General features: G+C 40.3%; 1 protein-coding gene across 2 annotated transcripts in view; it reads left to right on the top strand.

Moving 5' to 3' along the window:
* The window catches only part of csrnp3 (cysteine-serine-rich nuclear protein 3), a 35,814-nt gene extending 18,881 nt beyond the window's left edge, over nucleotides 1–16,933 (top strand). The window contains exons 3-7 of one of the 2 annotated variants that reach the window (XM_061842651.1): nucleotides 4,674–4,842; nucleotides 9,504–9,763; nucleotides 10,891–11,187; nucleotides 12,655–13,697; nucleotides 13,778–16,933. In XM_061842651.1, the coding sequence (XP_061698635.1) occupies nucleotides 4,680–4,842; nucleotides 9,504–9,763; nucleotides 10,891–11,187; nucleotides 12,655–13,650 (1,716 nt within the window). In that variant the 5' untranslated portion in view covers nucleotides 4,674–4,679 and the 3' untranslated portion in view covers nucleotides 13,651–13,697; nucleotides 13,778–16,933. Of the gene's footprint in view, nucleotides 1–4,673; nucleotides 4,843–9,503; nucleotides 9,764–10,890; nucleotides 11,188–12,654 lie in introns of both variants that reach the window. The other variant, XM_061842650.1, reaches the window with a different exon arrangement.
* Nucleotides 16,934–17,216: the final 283 nt, after the last annotated feature.

Consider the following 17,216-nt stretch of genomic DNA (forward strand, 5'->3'; position numbering starts at 1 on the left):
AAAACCATGGTAAAATGTATCACATGGCAAAACAATGAAAAAGTTTGCTACTGACTGTACTGGATATTTTTCAGTGTAAACAAAAACAATCTACAAAGATCAAAAGTCTTTATTTTCTTTCAATTCATAAGTAGAAAAGAAACATTACTGATTCACACATCAGTAGATTGATAGAGTAGAAAATAGAATTCATGTAAAAGAAAATCCAAATGTGATAAAAAAGGAAACAATAGGTCAACTTCACAAAGAGAAAAAATAGGGTCTACTATCATAGCAAGCGCTTCTTCTTTTCTGACCCCGTTTCCGCTGGGTTTCTTTTCCTTCCCAGCTTCATTCTCTCCGGTGTCTCGTACATAAAATCAAACTCGGCATTAGCATCTCTCTCAAACGCGGGCGCAGCTATTTTGCATGATGATGTGGAAGATACCGGAACTTCCCTCTAGACGAATTCTGATTGGATGCTGCTTGCTTCAGCAGCGCACGCTGATTGAACGAAATTATGTTGCATTTTGCTCTAAATAAGATCTCGATATGTCGCATTTTGAAATAAAACGCGATCTTCCTTGGCTGATATAGAACGATATGTCGCACTTTCAACAAAAATCAGACTATCCCGATAACTACCATTCGGAGCTGGATAATTTTGGCGCGAGTTTCGTAAATCTGAAAAAAATGCCAATGTCGCGTTTTGAAAACAAACTCTTCATGTGTAGATCCAGTTGTCCAAGCAGATGCTGGTTAATAGTCCAATTTCTTATTGGTGAAAATATCGACTTCGGTATTAAATATGGGTCCTCTATGCCAAGTGTCTCATTTTTCCACATACCTTCGTTTGTTATCATCTTCTAAATGTTTAAAGGTGTCGGAAAAAACTCTGGGCATCGTGCTGTAAGACGTATTTTCACGTCGTCAACCACTGACTTAGCATTGAAGAATGGTTTGTTTGACTGACACTTGCAGCCAATGACATGATTTGATGACATAGGTGCACGAGCTCTATACGGGTATGTGCCGAGGAAGTGACTATTACGGGTCCGGCCCTGTTAGCGTGGCGGTGCTAGCGTTAAAGTCTGTTAACTGTCTTTCTTTGTAAATATCTTGTGTTTCAATGTGGGTTTCAATGTGAGCACTTGCGGCTTTTACACAGCTGGGGCGTATGTATCTACCAAATGGTATTTCCTTTAAAAATGTACTGGGTGAGGCTTATAACCAAGTGTGCTTTGTAGGCCGGTAATTACGGTGTGGGTGTGTGTGTGTGTGTGTGCGTGCGTGCGTGCGTGTTTATGTGTGTATGTATATATATATATAATATATATATATATATATATATATATATATATATATATATATTAAGCTTTACACAATCAGGATTTTTGGGGCTTATTAAAAAAAAAAAAGCTAATCGATCACTAATTCAATCACAAGATGGAGCAATGAGTATTTAAATTACCTGTTCATTTACTGGATATACATGTGTACTTAATTGCTCATAAATATATATTTACAATAAATGTATATTTGTTCCTCTATTTATGCCAGTGAGGCATAGTGATAAATGAATGGACTTCTTTGAGATGTCAGTAAGTACATGCAGCGATTAATCTAAATCTAATTTATGTGACATTTTTGTTTGTTGCTGTGTTGTGAGAGTTTTCAATTGTAAAGTATGTGCATTGGCTGCAAAAAACGTTGGAATTCACTGCTCTGCTCAGATCATCTGTTCAACTGAACAGCAGCATGTTTACCACGAGCGATAGCACTAAGGGTAGCACTAGCCTGCTAGGCTACACAACGTTTTGTTTTTTTCCTTTAGAGATGTATCATATTAAAAGTATCTGAACATGCCTCAAGCAAGTCTTACATGAACGTCCTTTCCAGTCTTGAGCACCATTGACCACCAACATGAAATGTTCCCTATTTTTTTTCGTATAATACAGTCTACACGATCCACTTGTGTTGTCATCCTCACATTAACGAGTGTTATCGCTCGCATATGGGTTGACAAGATAAAGCTCACTGATTGTAAAAATTGGGATGTGGTTGTATTGGAATACAAGATTTTATTGCAGTAGACTGACATAGTGCAATTGTGAAAATTTGTCTTGTAGTCTGACCCTCGCACTGTGTTGTCTCTCAGCCGTGTTCTCTCTGTCATTGTGCTGACATTTTTTTAGTTACTTTATTTGGTGTAATATATAAAAATAAACTAGCTTTTTGGTTCAGATATACTGTACACGACGGCCATGCAGAGTAAATGTCTTTATCAGAGGGATCGGCGAATTATAACATCAAAACCAGTCAACCGAGTAGCTAAAAATGCCAATTATCTGCTGATTTTGATGTGTATATAGCTACTATATGTATGTACATATATACCTAGATATAGTATCTACATATATTCATACAATGCAGTATTTCTATAATTATAGAATTTTTTTTCTGTGTACATGTATACATATTTATATGTGTATGTACATGTACATGTATACATTTGTAGATCTATTTATATAGATGTATACATATCTAAACACTTGTATACCTTGATAGTACAATATGCATATTGGATGGCATAATAATTGAGGGATGTCCATATCCAATTTGGTGCTCTGGACACATTGTCACATGGGAAAGCACTAGTTGTGAGAGTACATGGGAATCTCCATGGCAACCACTTTTAATATCAAAGCCTAATGCAGCTTCAGCAGAGAGCTGAAACGTACACATAGGTTGCGAACAATGGTGTCTAATTTAGAACCTTTTGGACACTGCCCACGCTATTTCTGGCGGAAATTTCCACCACAAGAAGTTAAGCAGGAATGTTTCTTTATACCACCGAGTACTGAAGTGAATACGCAGCCATTTGAGAAATCCAGTGATTCTGAAGTGACGGCACACCCTCTATACTCCTGTTTAAATTTATAAAAGGGAGTCCAACACTGATTTGACCCACACCTCCATTTTCAATTGGTAGCTTGCAGACCTCTGTTTTAGCTTGCGGCGATTAATCCACAAAGCTGGTGGCAGTTGCAGCACCCCCACAATTGAAGGAAAGAATAAAATAATAACCCCCACGGAACAATGAGCCTCTCTTTCTGGCAGTGGCGGTTCTCCCGCTTGGGCTGCACCTCTTCTTTGCGTCCCTTCTCTCAGGCTGCACATCTCCCAGGAAGCATTTGCATCTGTAATGACTCAATAGCACACCCCCAGATGAAACGCGGTGGCCGTCTGTGAATGGAACTCCCCCACAAGCTGCTCTGACAGATAGACAGGATGAGGCTCGGTGAAGATTCCGGCCGTCGTTGCTGTTTCCAAGGAGGGAAACTGCGGAGCTGCCAGTCATTTCGTGCACAAAACCAGCAGTGCGGTTTTGCCGGGTTTATTAGGGACTCAGATTTGTTCAAGCATTTTTTTTTTTTTTTACCCAAAAGACCCACAATGGTTCCGTGCTTATAATGGTCACGAGTGTACCGTCACTTGAATTCCCTTGCACATGATGCATATAACGTTTGTAACGTGCCTCAAAATGTTTACTGTCCATCATGGTCACCCTTTGTTTACTTGATTGTCTTCTTTATCAACTACCTTGCAGGTCGCTCCGTAAAATGATTCATCCCTCAAAGTAAGCAAAGTTTGGTAGAGTAGCCAAAAAGAGGAATGTTAATCCAGAATAATATGACACAAATAAAAGTGAAAAGCAGTCCTACAAGGAATGAATTACCTGAGTAAACAATATGTAATCTGGGAAAAGAAGAAATAAAAAGTATTGAGTAATTGCTAATGAACACTCAAGGATCTTTTCTTCCGTACTTGTATTCACTCTAGTTCGACAGCAAACAAGCCACGATCGCAAAATAAACATTTAGGACATAAACGGAAAAGTTGAGTTACATAGTACCAGTAAATACATGCATGTAGACCTTCATTACTGGAACTTCTCAGAGCATAATTATAACTGAAAAAAACTTCAGATGAATCGAAAGAGATTCTATCCAAATAAAATCATATTTGAGCAATAAACATGAATTAATAACCCCACTTTAACGTGAGTTTGAATGTGAACGGTAAAATCTCAACACAGCCACTTCTCCTGTTTGAAGAGCACGCGGACACTTGGCCAACCATATTGGTTCAGTTTATTTCTCCGTTTTCTTATATCACAGAACCTGGCATATGAAGAAGGGTGTATAAAAGCTTGTGTCAATGTATATAACTTAGTTGGTTTATTTTCCCAAAAGACAAGATTTATTTTCAAGTCATTTTGTATACTGTTCAATTTTGTGTGGCACAAACGTGAACTAAATATTCGGAACGCATATTTCCAAAAAGGTGCATTGTCATAAATGCATCGCATTACGCTGTTGGTCAAGCCTGCTTGGTTTTTTTTTTCTCCTTGATGAAGCCAAATGAACTTCCTCTACATCAGCTCGAGAATGCAATTAGCAGCTTTTGCTGGCCATCGTTGCTCCTTTGTGCCAAGGTGATCAATTGCCGGGGGAGCGCCAGGCAGAGCGGCAGGAGAGTTGGAGGGAGGATTTGGGGGAGGGTGTGTGTCTGTGTACGTGTGTATTTGTGGTTATGGATGTGGTGCTAATTGAGTGTGTTGAGGATTACGGAGGCCTCCTAAACTGGATATGAAATAATGCATGGCCCCCTCCGTTGTCTTTGTGTTTCAGGTGCAGATGTGTCAGGCCATGACCGGAATACTGAAGAGGAAATTCGAGGAGGTGGAAGCCTCCTCCTCCCCGTGTTCTTCCTTGAGGGAGTCTGATGATGAGATATCCTGCAGTGAGAGTGGGGATAGCAGTGACAGCATCAACCCGTCTGCCTCTGGCCCTTTCACCCGTGAGTGTTGTTCGCCGAGTTGCTCTCTCTCTCTCTCTCTCTCTCTCTCTCTCTCTCTCTATCTCTCTCTCTCTCTATATATATATATATATATATATATATATATATATATATATATATATATATATATCTCCAAGCCGGAAAAGGAATGTTGTCATTTCATTAAAGGGAAGGAAACAAAGGAGGTAATTTTAATCAAGATGCAACTAATGGTATTATTCCAATGTTGTGTGGCTGAGCTGGTCTTTAGAGGAGACAGTGTGATATGAATGCAGAGTCAGAGGCGTGCAGAGGATAGGCTAAGTGATGCTGAGTGACCACTGGTGTAATAGAAAAGCGGCATGTGCAGGCAGCTTCTTTTATTAAGAGCAGAATCATCACACCAGCCTGGCCAGATGAATGGGCGATGACTTTTCGAGCTGTGTTGTGCATGAACCCTGCAACCTTCTTTCTAAGAATAGCCCCTGGTAGCTATTTGGAATAACATATTGGGATAAAATAGTCCCTATAGCCAGTTTTTTTTAATTGTTTGCACTTACTGGATTATATTTAAGGGCCACTGTCATGCCTAAAAACATTCTAAAATAGATATTGTAATGAAAAATAAAATAAAACATAAAACATTATTCACTTCAATGTCTATTCGAAAAAATGAGCGCAGACTGTGTCATCCATGCGCAAAGTTGGGGAAGTCTCACTTGACATCCATATTGCCTGCAACGTCATCAGCAGACCTCAGTCACCCTGACACATTCACCATTAAAAACACGTAGTGGCACCTGCTATGGGAGCGTAACAAAAGAGATTTTCTGATTTTTCCTACGTAGCTTCTGACTCGGAAGCTCTTGTCAGAGAAGAGAACATCTCACAATCGAATGAATTGACCAGGGCAATATTACCCTATCGTTGCGAGCCATATTTAGATGATATGTGGATCACTTCTAACTAACAACAGACTCCCCGACAGTATGTAGCGTAGTCAGCCGCGAGCGATGACAACGCCATAAAGCAGCCCGGCTCGGCGCCTTGATGAGCCACCCCGGCCGAAGCCGTGATCGGCGGACGCGGCACCGATGCGCACATCAACACATTTAGCACCCCTGACTTACGTACGCGGATCTTTTGTTACGTTCTGAGAAAAAGATTACGTCCCTCCCCAATTTTTATTATTATTGTTTTTTTTAGTAGCTCTACACACACCTAGCTGTCATTTGGAACCCACAAAGCTCTCGTCCTTTGCACCTGTGCAATCCATTTTTCACAACGAACCGGGTCTTTTGGAAACATATGAAGGGTAAATCCATCCTCCCAAGTGTTTGAACAATATCCAGCAATACAATGAGACTGCATTTTGGCTAGCATGAAGGAACAAAGTAGGTAAAACTGGTACAAACACATGAGGCTGCCTGAGTGGACGCCTGCTGATAATGTCACTTCCTGCTTCTTCTCCAAAACAAATCCCTCGAGAGGATTTTCATGGCAGGAGTTACAAAAAGCCATATACGTCAAAATAACGTTGTGGCTGGAAAAAAAAAGAAGTGGTAAAAAAACGAATAGGTCCATTCCGGCTGCCTTTCTTTTTTTTTTTTTTAATTTAAAACATACTAAAAATCGTGCTTTTCTTGTCAGTGCCCCTTTAAAATGTGCTGTGTCCAGGAACTAGTGGTGGGACAAAAGTAGATTTTTAACACTATGCATCGTGCAGCGCCAATACAAATACAGTGGTGCCTTGAGATACAAGTGACGCGACTTGTGAATTTTTCAAGACACGAGCTGTTGTTCAGCTACTATTTTTGCTCTGAGTTGTGAGCCTAGACAACAGATACTGTATGGTGACAGGGAACTCGACTCACTTCACATGAGCACCACTAACGGATAGTGAACTGTTCTATAATAAAAAAGGCTTCACGCTCTTAATCACCACTGTCAGTTGCAGTTTACCCTCAGACAAAACAAAGATAATTACTTAGTTTATTTAAACAACCATATTGGATAGCCTTTCAGTCTGCTGGACAATGATAAGAGAAAATAACATCTATCATGAGGTGGTACAACATTTTGAGCAACAGATTGAACACAAATGGTACAGCAACAAATGTATACAGATGACCGCTCTGATATTATCTGTCTTCTTCAAAGAATGACTAATATTTCTACTGTACTGAAGAGCTGCAGGATTTAAGAGTGTCTCAATTTCAATTCATCTCAAGCTCTGTTCGACCTCCTTCATATTCCCACTTGAATTTACTCCCTCCACTCCTCCTGCTCTCTTCACGTCACTGCTTCCCCTGTATGCCTCAGCATCTTGGGAAGTTGAGCTTTCAGCTACTCTGCTCTCCAACCTTGAAAATCCCAGGCACCTGCCATCCGCATCATTGACTCTTTTCTCCTTTTCAAATCCAGAGTCGAAATCCACGTTTACATGACTCCACACTCACTTTCCTGAGCCTGCATTTCCACTGCCGTGTGTATTGTATGTTATTTGTGTATGTACGTTTGGATGCATTTTCATGCAATTTTACCTTACTTTATTAATCTTTTCATGTGATTGTAACCACTATTTTATTGTTCAGCATCCGAGGGTTTCTTGAAAGGTGCATGACATTAAATCTATTGTGATTATTATTATTAGAAATTACAATCAGAAAGTCAGCTTTTGGTATATTGCAGTTCACTTTTTGTTATACCTTTGTACTTTTGGAGCTTTTTTGCCATATTAACGGATTTTGCTGTGATTGTTTTTCCACACAAACTGGAGTTCAATAAATACAAGCTAGGATGAAAGGGTTCTTTAAACACAGACAATAAAGTTTGGTATCGTTTCACACGCAACAAAATAACCTAAAGAACCAACTGCGTATGTCAACGTACAACTGACTCAATTTACACAACCTCTCATCTCTGGAAAAGTAAACATCTTTGGCTAATTGGACCAACTGTAGTTAGAACAAGTTGTAATCTATAACAGGTGGTTTGGATAGAGGGATGATGGAAACAGCTACTTGTTCTCTCTACAGTGCTTTCTTGAACAAATGGTAACACAATACAGGAGAAACAAACACATTCGTCCTGTAGTGCCGACGGCCTCAACTGACGCCGTCACTCTGCACACACAGTGACTAAAGCGAAAGCCAGCAAACACCCATCTGTCTGAACGTCCTCATTCGCTCACTTCCACGTCACTCAACAGGCAAGGCCCGCCTTTTAAAAGCAGGTACACAATGCACATACATACATAGTACTACAGTATAAGTATGAATCTTTAACATTTTTGAAAAACATACAACAAATACTTGTTTGCTACCTCACAAATTTCATCTTTGCAGGATGCTGTGGAATGTAACCCAAGCGATAAATGAGCGATTGCTGCATGTATGGCATATATATATATATATATATATATATATATATATATATATATATATCGCTTATAATGCCCCGAGAAAGAGCAGCACAAGAGGCATTTAAATTGATGTTGCGTGCCAATAAAAGTGGAATTCTTTTAAATTGTTTAATTACATAATTATGTCTTGTTTTTCTAAAGTAGAATACATTGGTGTGCTTTTTTTTCCTCATTGAAATACAGATGACAATTTTTTTTGTTTTTGTGGGGAAGGCTGGAACAGATTGTTGATGTTACTATTCGTTTCAATGGGAAAAGATGATTTGAAACACAGGTGATTTGACACTGTATAGCCAGAATGTTCTTTCCCTGGTAACAAATAGACATTTTTAGTATCTTCGAGAGTAGAAAGTGAAAATGTGTGTGCAGCTCTTGTAAAACTTATTTTAATAAAGCACTTTTATTGGATGCCATCAGATGCAAATACAGGTGTACCTAATGTTAGGGTCGGTGGCAGGAGAGCTGACCAAAGGGGACGAGTGCGTCCCTGGTGTCAGAGCGTGGCTTCTGTCAGCCACAGCTGCCAGCGGACGGGGCTCTGCGAAGGCTGACCTTCTGTCGGTTGTCATGTTGTCACAGCGCCGTGTGATAGTCGGGGAGAACTCGTGAATCACTTGCTAACGTTCAGCCACACTTAAAACGTGCTTGAAACATCTGCTAAAACAAGCTGATTAGCATTTGTTTTCCTTGTGAACCAGTGTGGGCGGTGTCTTTCGCATAGAACAACAGAGCGTTGTTCCTTGTGTAGAACTTTAATGTTTGATAAGGGACGTCACTTTATTTTGAAGTAGTATTCTTAAACTCAGGGCTGGGTGGGGAATTTATACTCCGCTGTTGTACTCCTCCCCCTCATAGAGTTCCGTAGTAGTGACACAGAACTGGGATGACATTTTCTTCACAGCACAGTTGTGCAAAGCTCCTTATATGAAGAAGTGTTTTCCACATTCCACGGTTTTAGGGATGGTTTTCTCAGGAAATCTGTGCCCCACATATCATAACAGCTAAAAAAAAAAAAAAAAAAGTTCTCTCTGAATGCAAGTACATTTAAATTGTACAAAGGAAAAATATAATCCATCTTTTTACAATTTAATTCTTTTCCGATGCTTAAAAAAACATGACAATACTGTACATATTTGTATAAACGTAGTTAAAAAGTCAGAATTGTATTGTATCTCATCTTTAAAACGTCCCGGCAATGTTTTGTTGTGCTCTTGATATTCCTACCATGATGGTTTTAACCCTGTGTTTTCTTCCGCAGCCGACTCCATCTTGAAGAGAGAAAAGCGTCTATGCACAAGGAGGGTGCACTTTGAGAAGGTGACCGTGTACTACTTCAGCAGGAGGCAGGGCTTCACCAGTGTGCCCAGCCAGGGTGGTAGCACGCTGGGCATGTCCAACAGGCACAGCTGGGTCAAGCAGTACTCCCTCGGGGAGTTTGCCATGGAGCAGGAAAGAATCCACAGGGACATGCTGAGGGACCACCTGAAGGAGGAGAAGCTCAACTCCATTAAACTCAAGGTAAAAAAAAATAATAAAAATTTAAAAAAAAGTTTAATTCCACATTTGGCTTAACTGGAGTAACGCCTGTCACAATTTTACACTGATTTGCTTTGAACTTCTTTATGCACTTATTGAAAACCTTGCATATTCAAAATTACTACTTTTAAGGAAATCACAAGAGCACCATCTTGCCTGAGTAGCTATACACTACACCTTCCAATTTGAAATTATACGTTAAATTGCTGCCCTGCCATTGGCTGACAACCAATTCAGGGTGTATCCTGCCTCCTGCCAGTTGACAGGTGGGATAGGCTCCAGCATTCCTGTGACCCTTGTGAGGTTAATTTATTACCCTGTCGCTGATAAAAATGGTACAGACATGTTGTCGCACCTCATCAACGAGTGACAATCCTCCCAGACCTGACAAAAAGCCTGTAATACTTCACAAAGGGAAACAACTGTGGTTACATCATCTTCCCCAAACTCTTTCTCAAAGCCACTAAAGCAATACGTGATGGAATGAATACAGCATTACAGCGATACATTTTTAACAAAACAGGCTTACTGAAAACACCCAAACATACAATCTTGAGGCAACTTAACTCCACATGGCTTCCCCAGAGTGGGGGATTAGGCGGTGTTGTACAACACACACTTGGCATAGTTTGAGCACACCTGAGACTCCAAAATTAACAGATTTATTCTCAAGCTATTTTCAACAAATGTACAGTACATAAGCACGAACACGCACACGCAAACACATACGCATATCCATAGGTGTATAATTTTGTTTTACCAAAGTGAAGACTTATTAGTTTACAATACAACAGTTATAGTAAAAATCCGTGAGCCCTATTTTTTTTGCAGGGGATACGTTCCAGACCAATCTGCTATCAGTAAAACTCAGTGATAGGACAGATTTTATTAAAAAAAAAAAATAAATTATAGTTACCCCCCCCCACATGCTTCAGTCACGTGAAAATACATTTCTAACACACTGTAAATGTACTTCAACACATGCAAAAAAAACTATATACATAAAATGTATAAGTAATACTGTACACGAGAATTTGAGAGAGAGCCGAGGCCTACAGCAGCTTCTGCTTGGCTGTGCTCACTGTGTCACCGTGTCTTCCGTTTTCTAGCTGACCAAAAATGGAACAGTCGAGTCTGACGAGGCCAACACACTCACTGCTGAAGACATTTCCGATGACGATATCGACTTGGACAACACGGAGGTGGATGAGTACTTCTTCCTGCAGCCGCTCACCACTAAAAAGCGGCGAGCCCTGCTGCGTACCTCCGGGGTGAAGAAGATTGACGTGGAAGAGAAGCACGAACTTCGGGCCATTCGCATGTCCCGAGAGGACTGCGGGTGTGACTGCAGAGTCTTCTGTGAGCCCGAGACCTGCGCCTGCAGCAATGCGGGCATCAAGTGCCAGGTAAGTGACGACAAAAATCAAATAAATGCATAAGTACCTCCTCATAGTCTTACTAGGGCTGTAACAATTCACCCGAGTTGAGATTTCATTTGAATCTCGACTTATGTCATGTTTCTTCGTGTCCTCCCCACCGCTTTGCCTTACTTGAACCAAACTTGCATAAAGTTGCACTCAAATATTATGATAACCAGTTTTGAAGAATAAATGCCAGGTATTGTTTTATTGCCTGTTTGTATTTCTGTATTCATTATTTTGAGATAGATAAGTGCCACAAGTTCCATGGTAATTTTTGTTACCTTGTCAATGGTGTTTTTCATTAATTGTATCTGAGGTTTGAGCTAGTTTTTTTGTAACAAAGACGGAGAAAGTCAATGATGTATTTGAACAATCATTATTTGTAATTGAGTAATTCTGTAATCTTGTCTGTTTAGTTTTGCAGTCAACTTCCACTTGAGTGTCAATAACTTTGTGGCAAAGCAAAATAGATGCTAACTTCTCGCTACTATGTTAACACCTTAGCAACTTGTTGTGGTCACATGAACATTGCGCGCCATCTGGGCTGCTGGATAGAAGTGCTGGAGCACAGCATGAATGAACTGCTCATATAAGAGTGGTCAAAAATTAGATTTTAGATGCAGTCTGCTCCAGTTATTGGTTGTTGTTTTTTTTTTTTTTTCTTTCTGACATGAGATCAATTTTCGAAGGGACACCATTAATTTTTGTTAATGGTTATAGCTGTTAGGATTACACACCGGTGGCATTGGGCAGGATCCTCACATCTTTAAAATCAGCCATTAACTTTGCCTTGCTAAAATTTACATTTGCTAATAAGGCTTAAAAATAACAAAGCGTGAGGAATTTATCCAAGTTGGAGGATTCAGCCCAATAGTGATGAAAACAGATTTGGCTCTCTATTTGATTTTTGCTACAGATAGATAGATAGATAGATAGATAGATAGATAGATAGATAGATAGATAGATAGATAGATAGATAGATAGAATTAGCAAGAAATTAAATTTGGAAACAGAAATCATGAAAAATAGTGGCAAGATAAAATTTAACTATTATCCAATTTATGTTTATGAGGGTATTTGTTGTGAAAATGCTTGTAGTAATTGCTTAAAAGTGGAGAATTGGTGTAGATCTATTCTGCCACATTGATTGAAAAATTACAATTATCAAGAAACATGAAGAAGACTATTTACTTTTATGGGACACATAAAATGACCTGGTGGGCTAGATCTGGTGCCTGTTGTCTCTATCAGTGATTACCAACTTTTATTGCGTCAAGGCACATATGTTACATTAGGAAAAATCTGACAGCACACCAAAAAACATAAATATTATACAATATTTCCTATCCTAAAACGTGGTTTTAAAACATGGCTGTCCAGCATTGCTGCTTTTAAATTCATGTAACGATTCCAAAGTGTAGCCCATGACTGGAAATGCTTTGTTTTCTCCAGGTGGACCGCATGTCATTTCCATGTGGCTGCACAAAAGAAGGCTGCAGCAATTCGAGTGGCAGAGTGGAGTTTAACCCCATCCGCGTCCGGACCCATTTCCTGCACACCATAATGAAGCTGGAGCTGGAGAAGAGTCGCGAGCAGGAGCAAGCTTCCCCGACAAACGGTTACCACGGCAACGACGCAGTGAGCTCAAACCCTTTGGTTCAGTCTCAGCAACAGTTGGACTACGCTTTGCCCGATGCCATTCCGCAAAGCGCCGGCGTGCACCTGCAGACGGCCGGCGACATGGACGACCCGCTGGAGGACGAAGACGAGGATGAGGAGGACGACGAGGAAGAGGACAACGAAGACGAGGAGGATAGCAGCAGCGTTTTCAGCGGGCTTTCAGACTCCAGCACTCAGAGTTTAGCCAACACCGACTCGGAGGAGGACGAAGACGAAGACGATGATGAGGAGAGGTCGGAGAACTTGTGTCACACCGAGGTGGTCCCCTTAGCCTCGGTGCTGTGTTATGGCGATGATGAAAACCACCTAAACGGGAACGCTTATTTAATGAACTCCCCCTCGGCCGAGTACTATCAGCTTGGGAATTCTGGCTCTGGCCCCAGTGGCCCGAGCACCCAATCGGGTCAACCCTACGGGGAAGCCTTAGCATTCCAAGAGCCAATCATCAGCACCCAAACCCAGGGAGCCTTCCCAGATCAACCGGTGGAACAATACCCGACGAATTTTAATTTGGGCAGTAGTCCGTCGGTGGCCTCTTTGAGCCACTACGCCCATGAGAACGACAAGCAGATGCTGTCCAAAGCAGACTTTGTGGACCCTCCTGAGAGTCAGTTTCATAACTACCTGAACAATAATGCCCACGGTCCGTTCAGCACTCACGGGTCATGTGCAACAGCCGAGCCGCCGCAGCAGTCCAGTGTCAACGGACACCCCGATCTGAACTTACTTGCCACAAGTACCAAGAATCTCTCTTTACCAGCCGTGTAGGAGGCCTCACATCTGCATCGTTATTTGCTCACAAAGGTTGAATCAAGGCAAGTGAACTTCTCTCGATTTTGGAAGACGGTTCAGTTCTACGTTTTAGGTTTGACGGTTCACTTTTTATGCCTTGAAGGCTGTGTCCTGTGGTGGTCGCAGTGCATTGCGGTGTTCTGAGGAGCGCAGTCACCTTTAAATTGGAGAAACCAAGCAGCCTTTGAGCAGGGGCATGGCACAACATCGGCGAGAGGCTTCTCCGAGTCCAGAGTTCATTTGCATCTTGAAAGGATATTCTTTTGAGGAAAAGGACTCGACTGCTGACCCTAACTATTATTAAATATTAATCGTTAGTGTGAAAAGCTACAGCTTTCACATAAATCTTTCACGATAAACGCGATTATGCTTCAATTCTCTCCCGAAATCCTTGACTCGATTTGTAAGGAGGGAGCACAGTGGACGACCGGTTAGAGCACTTACCTCACAGTTTTGAGGACCGAGGTTCAAATCCCAGCCTCGCCTCTGTGGAGTTTGCATGTTCTCCCCGTGCCTGTGTGGGTTTTCTCTGGGCCCCCCGGTTTCCACCCACATCCCAAAAACACGGAACATAGCTGACATGGGCTCCAGCACTCCCGTGACCCTTGTGAGGTTAAGCAGTTCAGATAACGGATGGATTTATTTTTGAGGAAATGGTCATGATGAAAAAAAAAAACAAGAACTTGATTTTCGAGATAAGAGATTGTGTATTATCGGTAATACATGAAGAAGAGAGGAATTGTGAATTTAAAAGCTTGTGTCCCTAAATTTTCTGCTTGCATTCAAAAAAATGTTTGTGAGGAGAGAAGATATTCCTGGTAAAAACAAAATAAGGCTGTAAGGACAATGACATCCCAATTTTAGATATAAGGTGTCGCTGGTGTGAAAGCAGTGTAAACGAAGCAGTCTGTCAAACTCCAAAAGGCCTCTCTAGACAGAACTGGTTTGAGTAATGAGGAGGCCTTTATTCAGATTCTGAATTCAAAAATTCCTTGTGTGTTTTTACACACTTGGCCAATAAAGCTGATTCTGATTTTGATTCTGATTCTGTCTCCCTGCACACTGTATTTTGAGATTCTGCTCCTCTTTTCTGTTATTTCTCTCAAAACGTCAAAATGATTTGTAGCCTGCCGGTCCTACCTCAAATGTTTGCAGTCAGCTCAAAATGCAGCTGCTTGCTTCTTAACTGGAACACTTTTCTGGCCTCCTTCCCCTGGCTGCCTGTGCACTTTGGAATTCATTTGAAGTTGCTCCTATTTGTTTTCGAATCTCGAACTGTTCTCCCCCGCCCCCCAGCCCCCCTTACCACTCCACTCCACTATCTTACACTCCTCAGGTCTGCTGACTAGTCAGCTGACTTGCGGTGCACACGAGACAAGCCTCTTCGCCACCCCTATCTAAAACTCTAAAACCCGCCTTTAAATTTTTTAAAAATGGTCTTACACTTGGTTACCTTTTTTTTTCCCCTCTTCTAAAATTATGTTAGTGCTCTATGAATAAAATTCTATTGAGTTACATCCCAGGCAACAACAACGTATTGGGACCATCAGCAGGGATCCCACACGTGAAAGAATAAATTAGGAAAGTCCACATCTAAAATGTTTAATGAAAGAAGCCTTTCGGATTGAAAGTGGAACATCTTTAACAAACTAGTAAAGTTTCATTGACTGGATTCAACCTTTGCTGATTACCATGACCTGGGTTTTTCGGGAGTGCTTTGCATTCATGGACTTTTGCAATGTCTGACCTTCGGTTTCAAAGCGCCGCGGCAAATTTTCATCGCTTCATCATAGAAATGTTTCGAAGGCCTCACAAATGACACCGTTACCACAGAACAAAGCTCAATTATGTCACGCTGTGCAATGTTATCTTGTAATTTCAGGCATCAAATTCTAGTTTTGAGCAAATATTGTACTGTAGATGGAACTTTTCTATGTCTATCGTATGTGTCAAATGTGTGCAAAAACGATTACTGTCAAGTTTGTTTAGGAATTATATGTATACGTACAGTATATATTGTCAAAGTTTTGATAATACGCATGCTCTTGGGAATTGCAGCAGTATTTAAGGGGAACAAGAAGTTTTATACAAAACAAAAATGTGCGCTTGTTTTTTCCTTACTATGATATGCTTTTCTATTATTTGAGAAGCATGAAAAAGTACTCAGTTGTCAAAGGTGGGCTGAAGTGTTCGATGCCGCATTGTTTTTAATCAATACTTGAATGGTGGAAAAGTGAAGATTCACCACAGTAGAAAATGTTTCATTAAACAGGGATATTAATTAAATAGCACTTTTAAATGTCTCCAAAAAGCTCTTATTCAAATTCATACTGAACACAAAGTAACCACTAAATATTTATATGAGATGTATTGTCTTTTATGGCTATAGTTTTTTTGTTGTTGTTTTTGTTTTCTGATTTAAACGCAGTACAAACAAGTTTCCTGTCTAGTCATTTAAATAAATGAGATTTATTAATGTGGATCCATTAAATGAAGTTGTTGTGTGCAATAGCTATCTACTAAAGATAGTTCACTAATTCTTTTTGTTTCCTCTATGGCTCAACACTGCATATTTCTCTTCTAATTGCCAATACATACATTAAAAATGGATGACAATCACAGCTTGATATTAGATGGTTCATATTAATTATTGAGTCATTGAAAATGACAAAGGAAATTGCTAAGTAAGCACTTAAAATCAAAAGAATTGAAATGTAAGTGCTGCGCTGCTTATGCAGGAATATTTGCTTTTTAGTGGTCGTCTTGAGTAGTTTGGAACTTGTGCATGTGTAGACTGCTTTCAAGCAAAGGAGGGAATCAACATTATTGATTTATTTTGCCAAAGCATACAGGACAGTGGAGGCGAGACACTATAATGTTGCATCCGATTAATAATAGTTTTTTTCCCCCTGTATTTGAGTGATATTGAAATGTGTATTTATTGTGGTAAAGTCAGTATTAAGTAAATTGCTTCAGTATTTTTAAATGGTCAATTTTTTAATGCTGATTGTGAGTTGTGAAGCTTCATGTGCCTGATTTCCTTTTCATTTTTCAATTATGTGAAATGCATATGTTTTGCACAAATGTTTTATTTTTATCTGTAGATAGAACTTGATTAGTTTTCATTTTTACATGGTTTTGAAATAAATGTCATTTGGTCTTGGTGGTTTTATTTCCGTGTAAATATCTTGAGTCTACAGCGCCCTCTCCCGACCAGATGCTTATTGCTCATCCTCCGCTTCATTCACCGGGCTCAAAATATGAAATAAGGCAACTTTAATTGGAATTAAAAAAAAAAATGAATACATCAACGTCATCTCTTCTGAACAATCACAACCGAAAAGTTGTGAAGCACCATGGGAGGAATAAATGATCACATGTAGCATATCGGGAGCTTCTGGACAAATGACCGCTCATTTATTTCCCAAGTTCCCATTTGACAAACCATACAGTAAGGCTGGTAAAAATTGCAGTACTTAGGACATCTAGTACAAAGCACTTGTGTGCTTTAGCCTTTTATAACACAGTGTGGTGGTGTTCCA

This window comes from Syngnathoides biaculeatus, chromosome 14 (assembly GCF_019802595.1).
Source record: "Syngnathoides biaculeatus isolate LvHL_M chromosome 14, ASM1980259v1, whole genome shotgun sequence".
In the NCBI taxonomy this organism is placed as follows: Eukaryota; Metazoa; Chordata; class Actinopteri; order Syngnathiformes; family Syngnathidae; genus Syngnathoides; species Syngnathoides biaculeatus.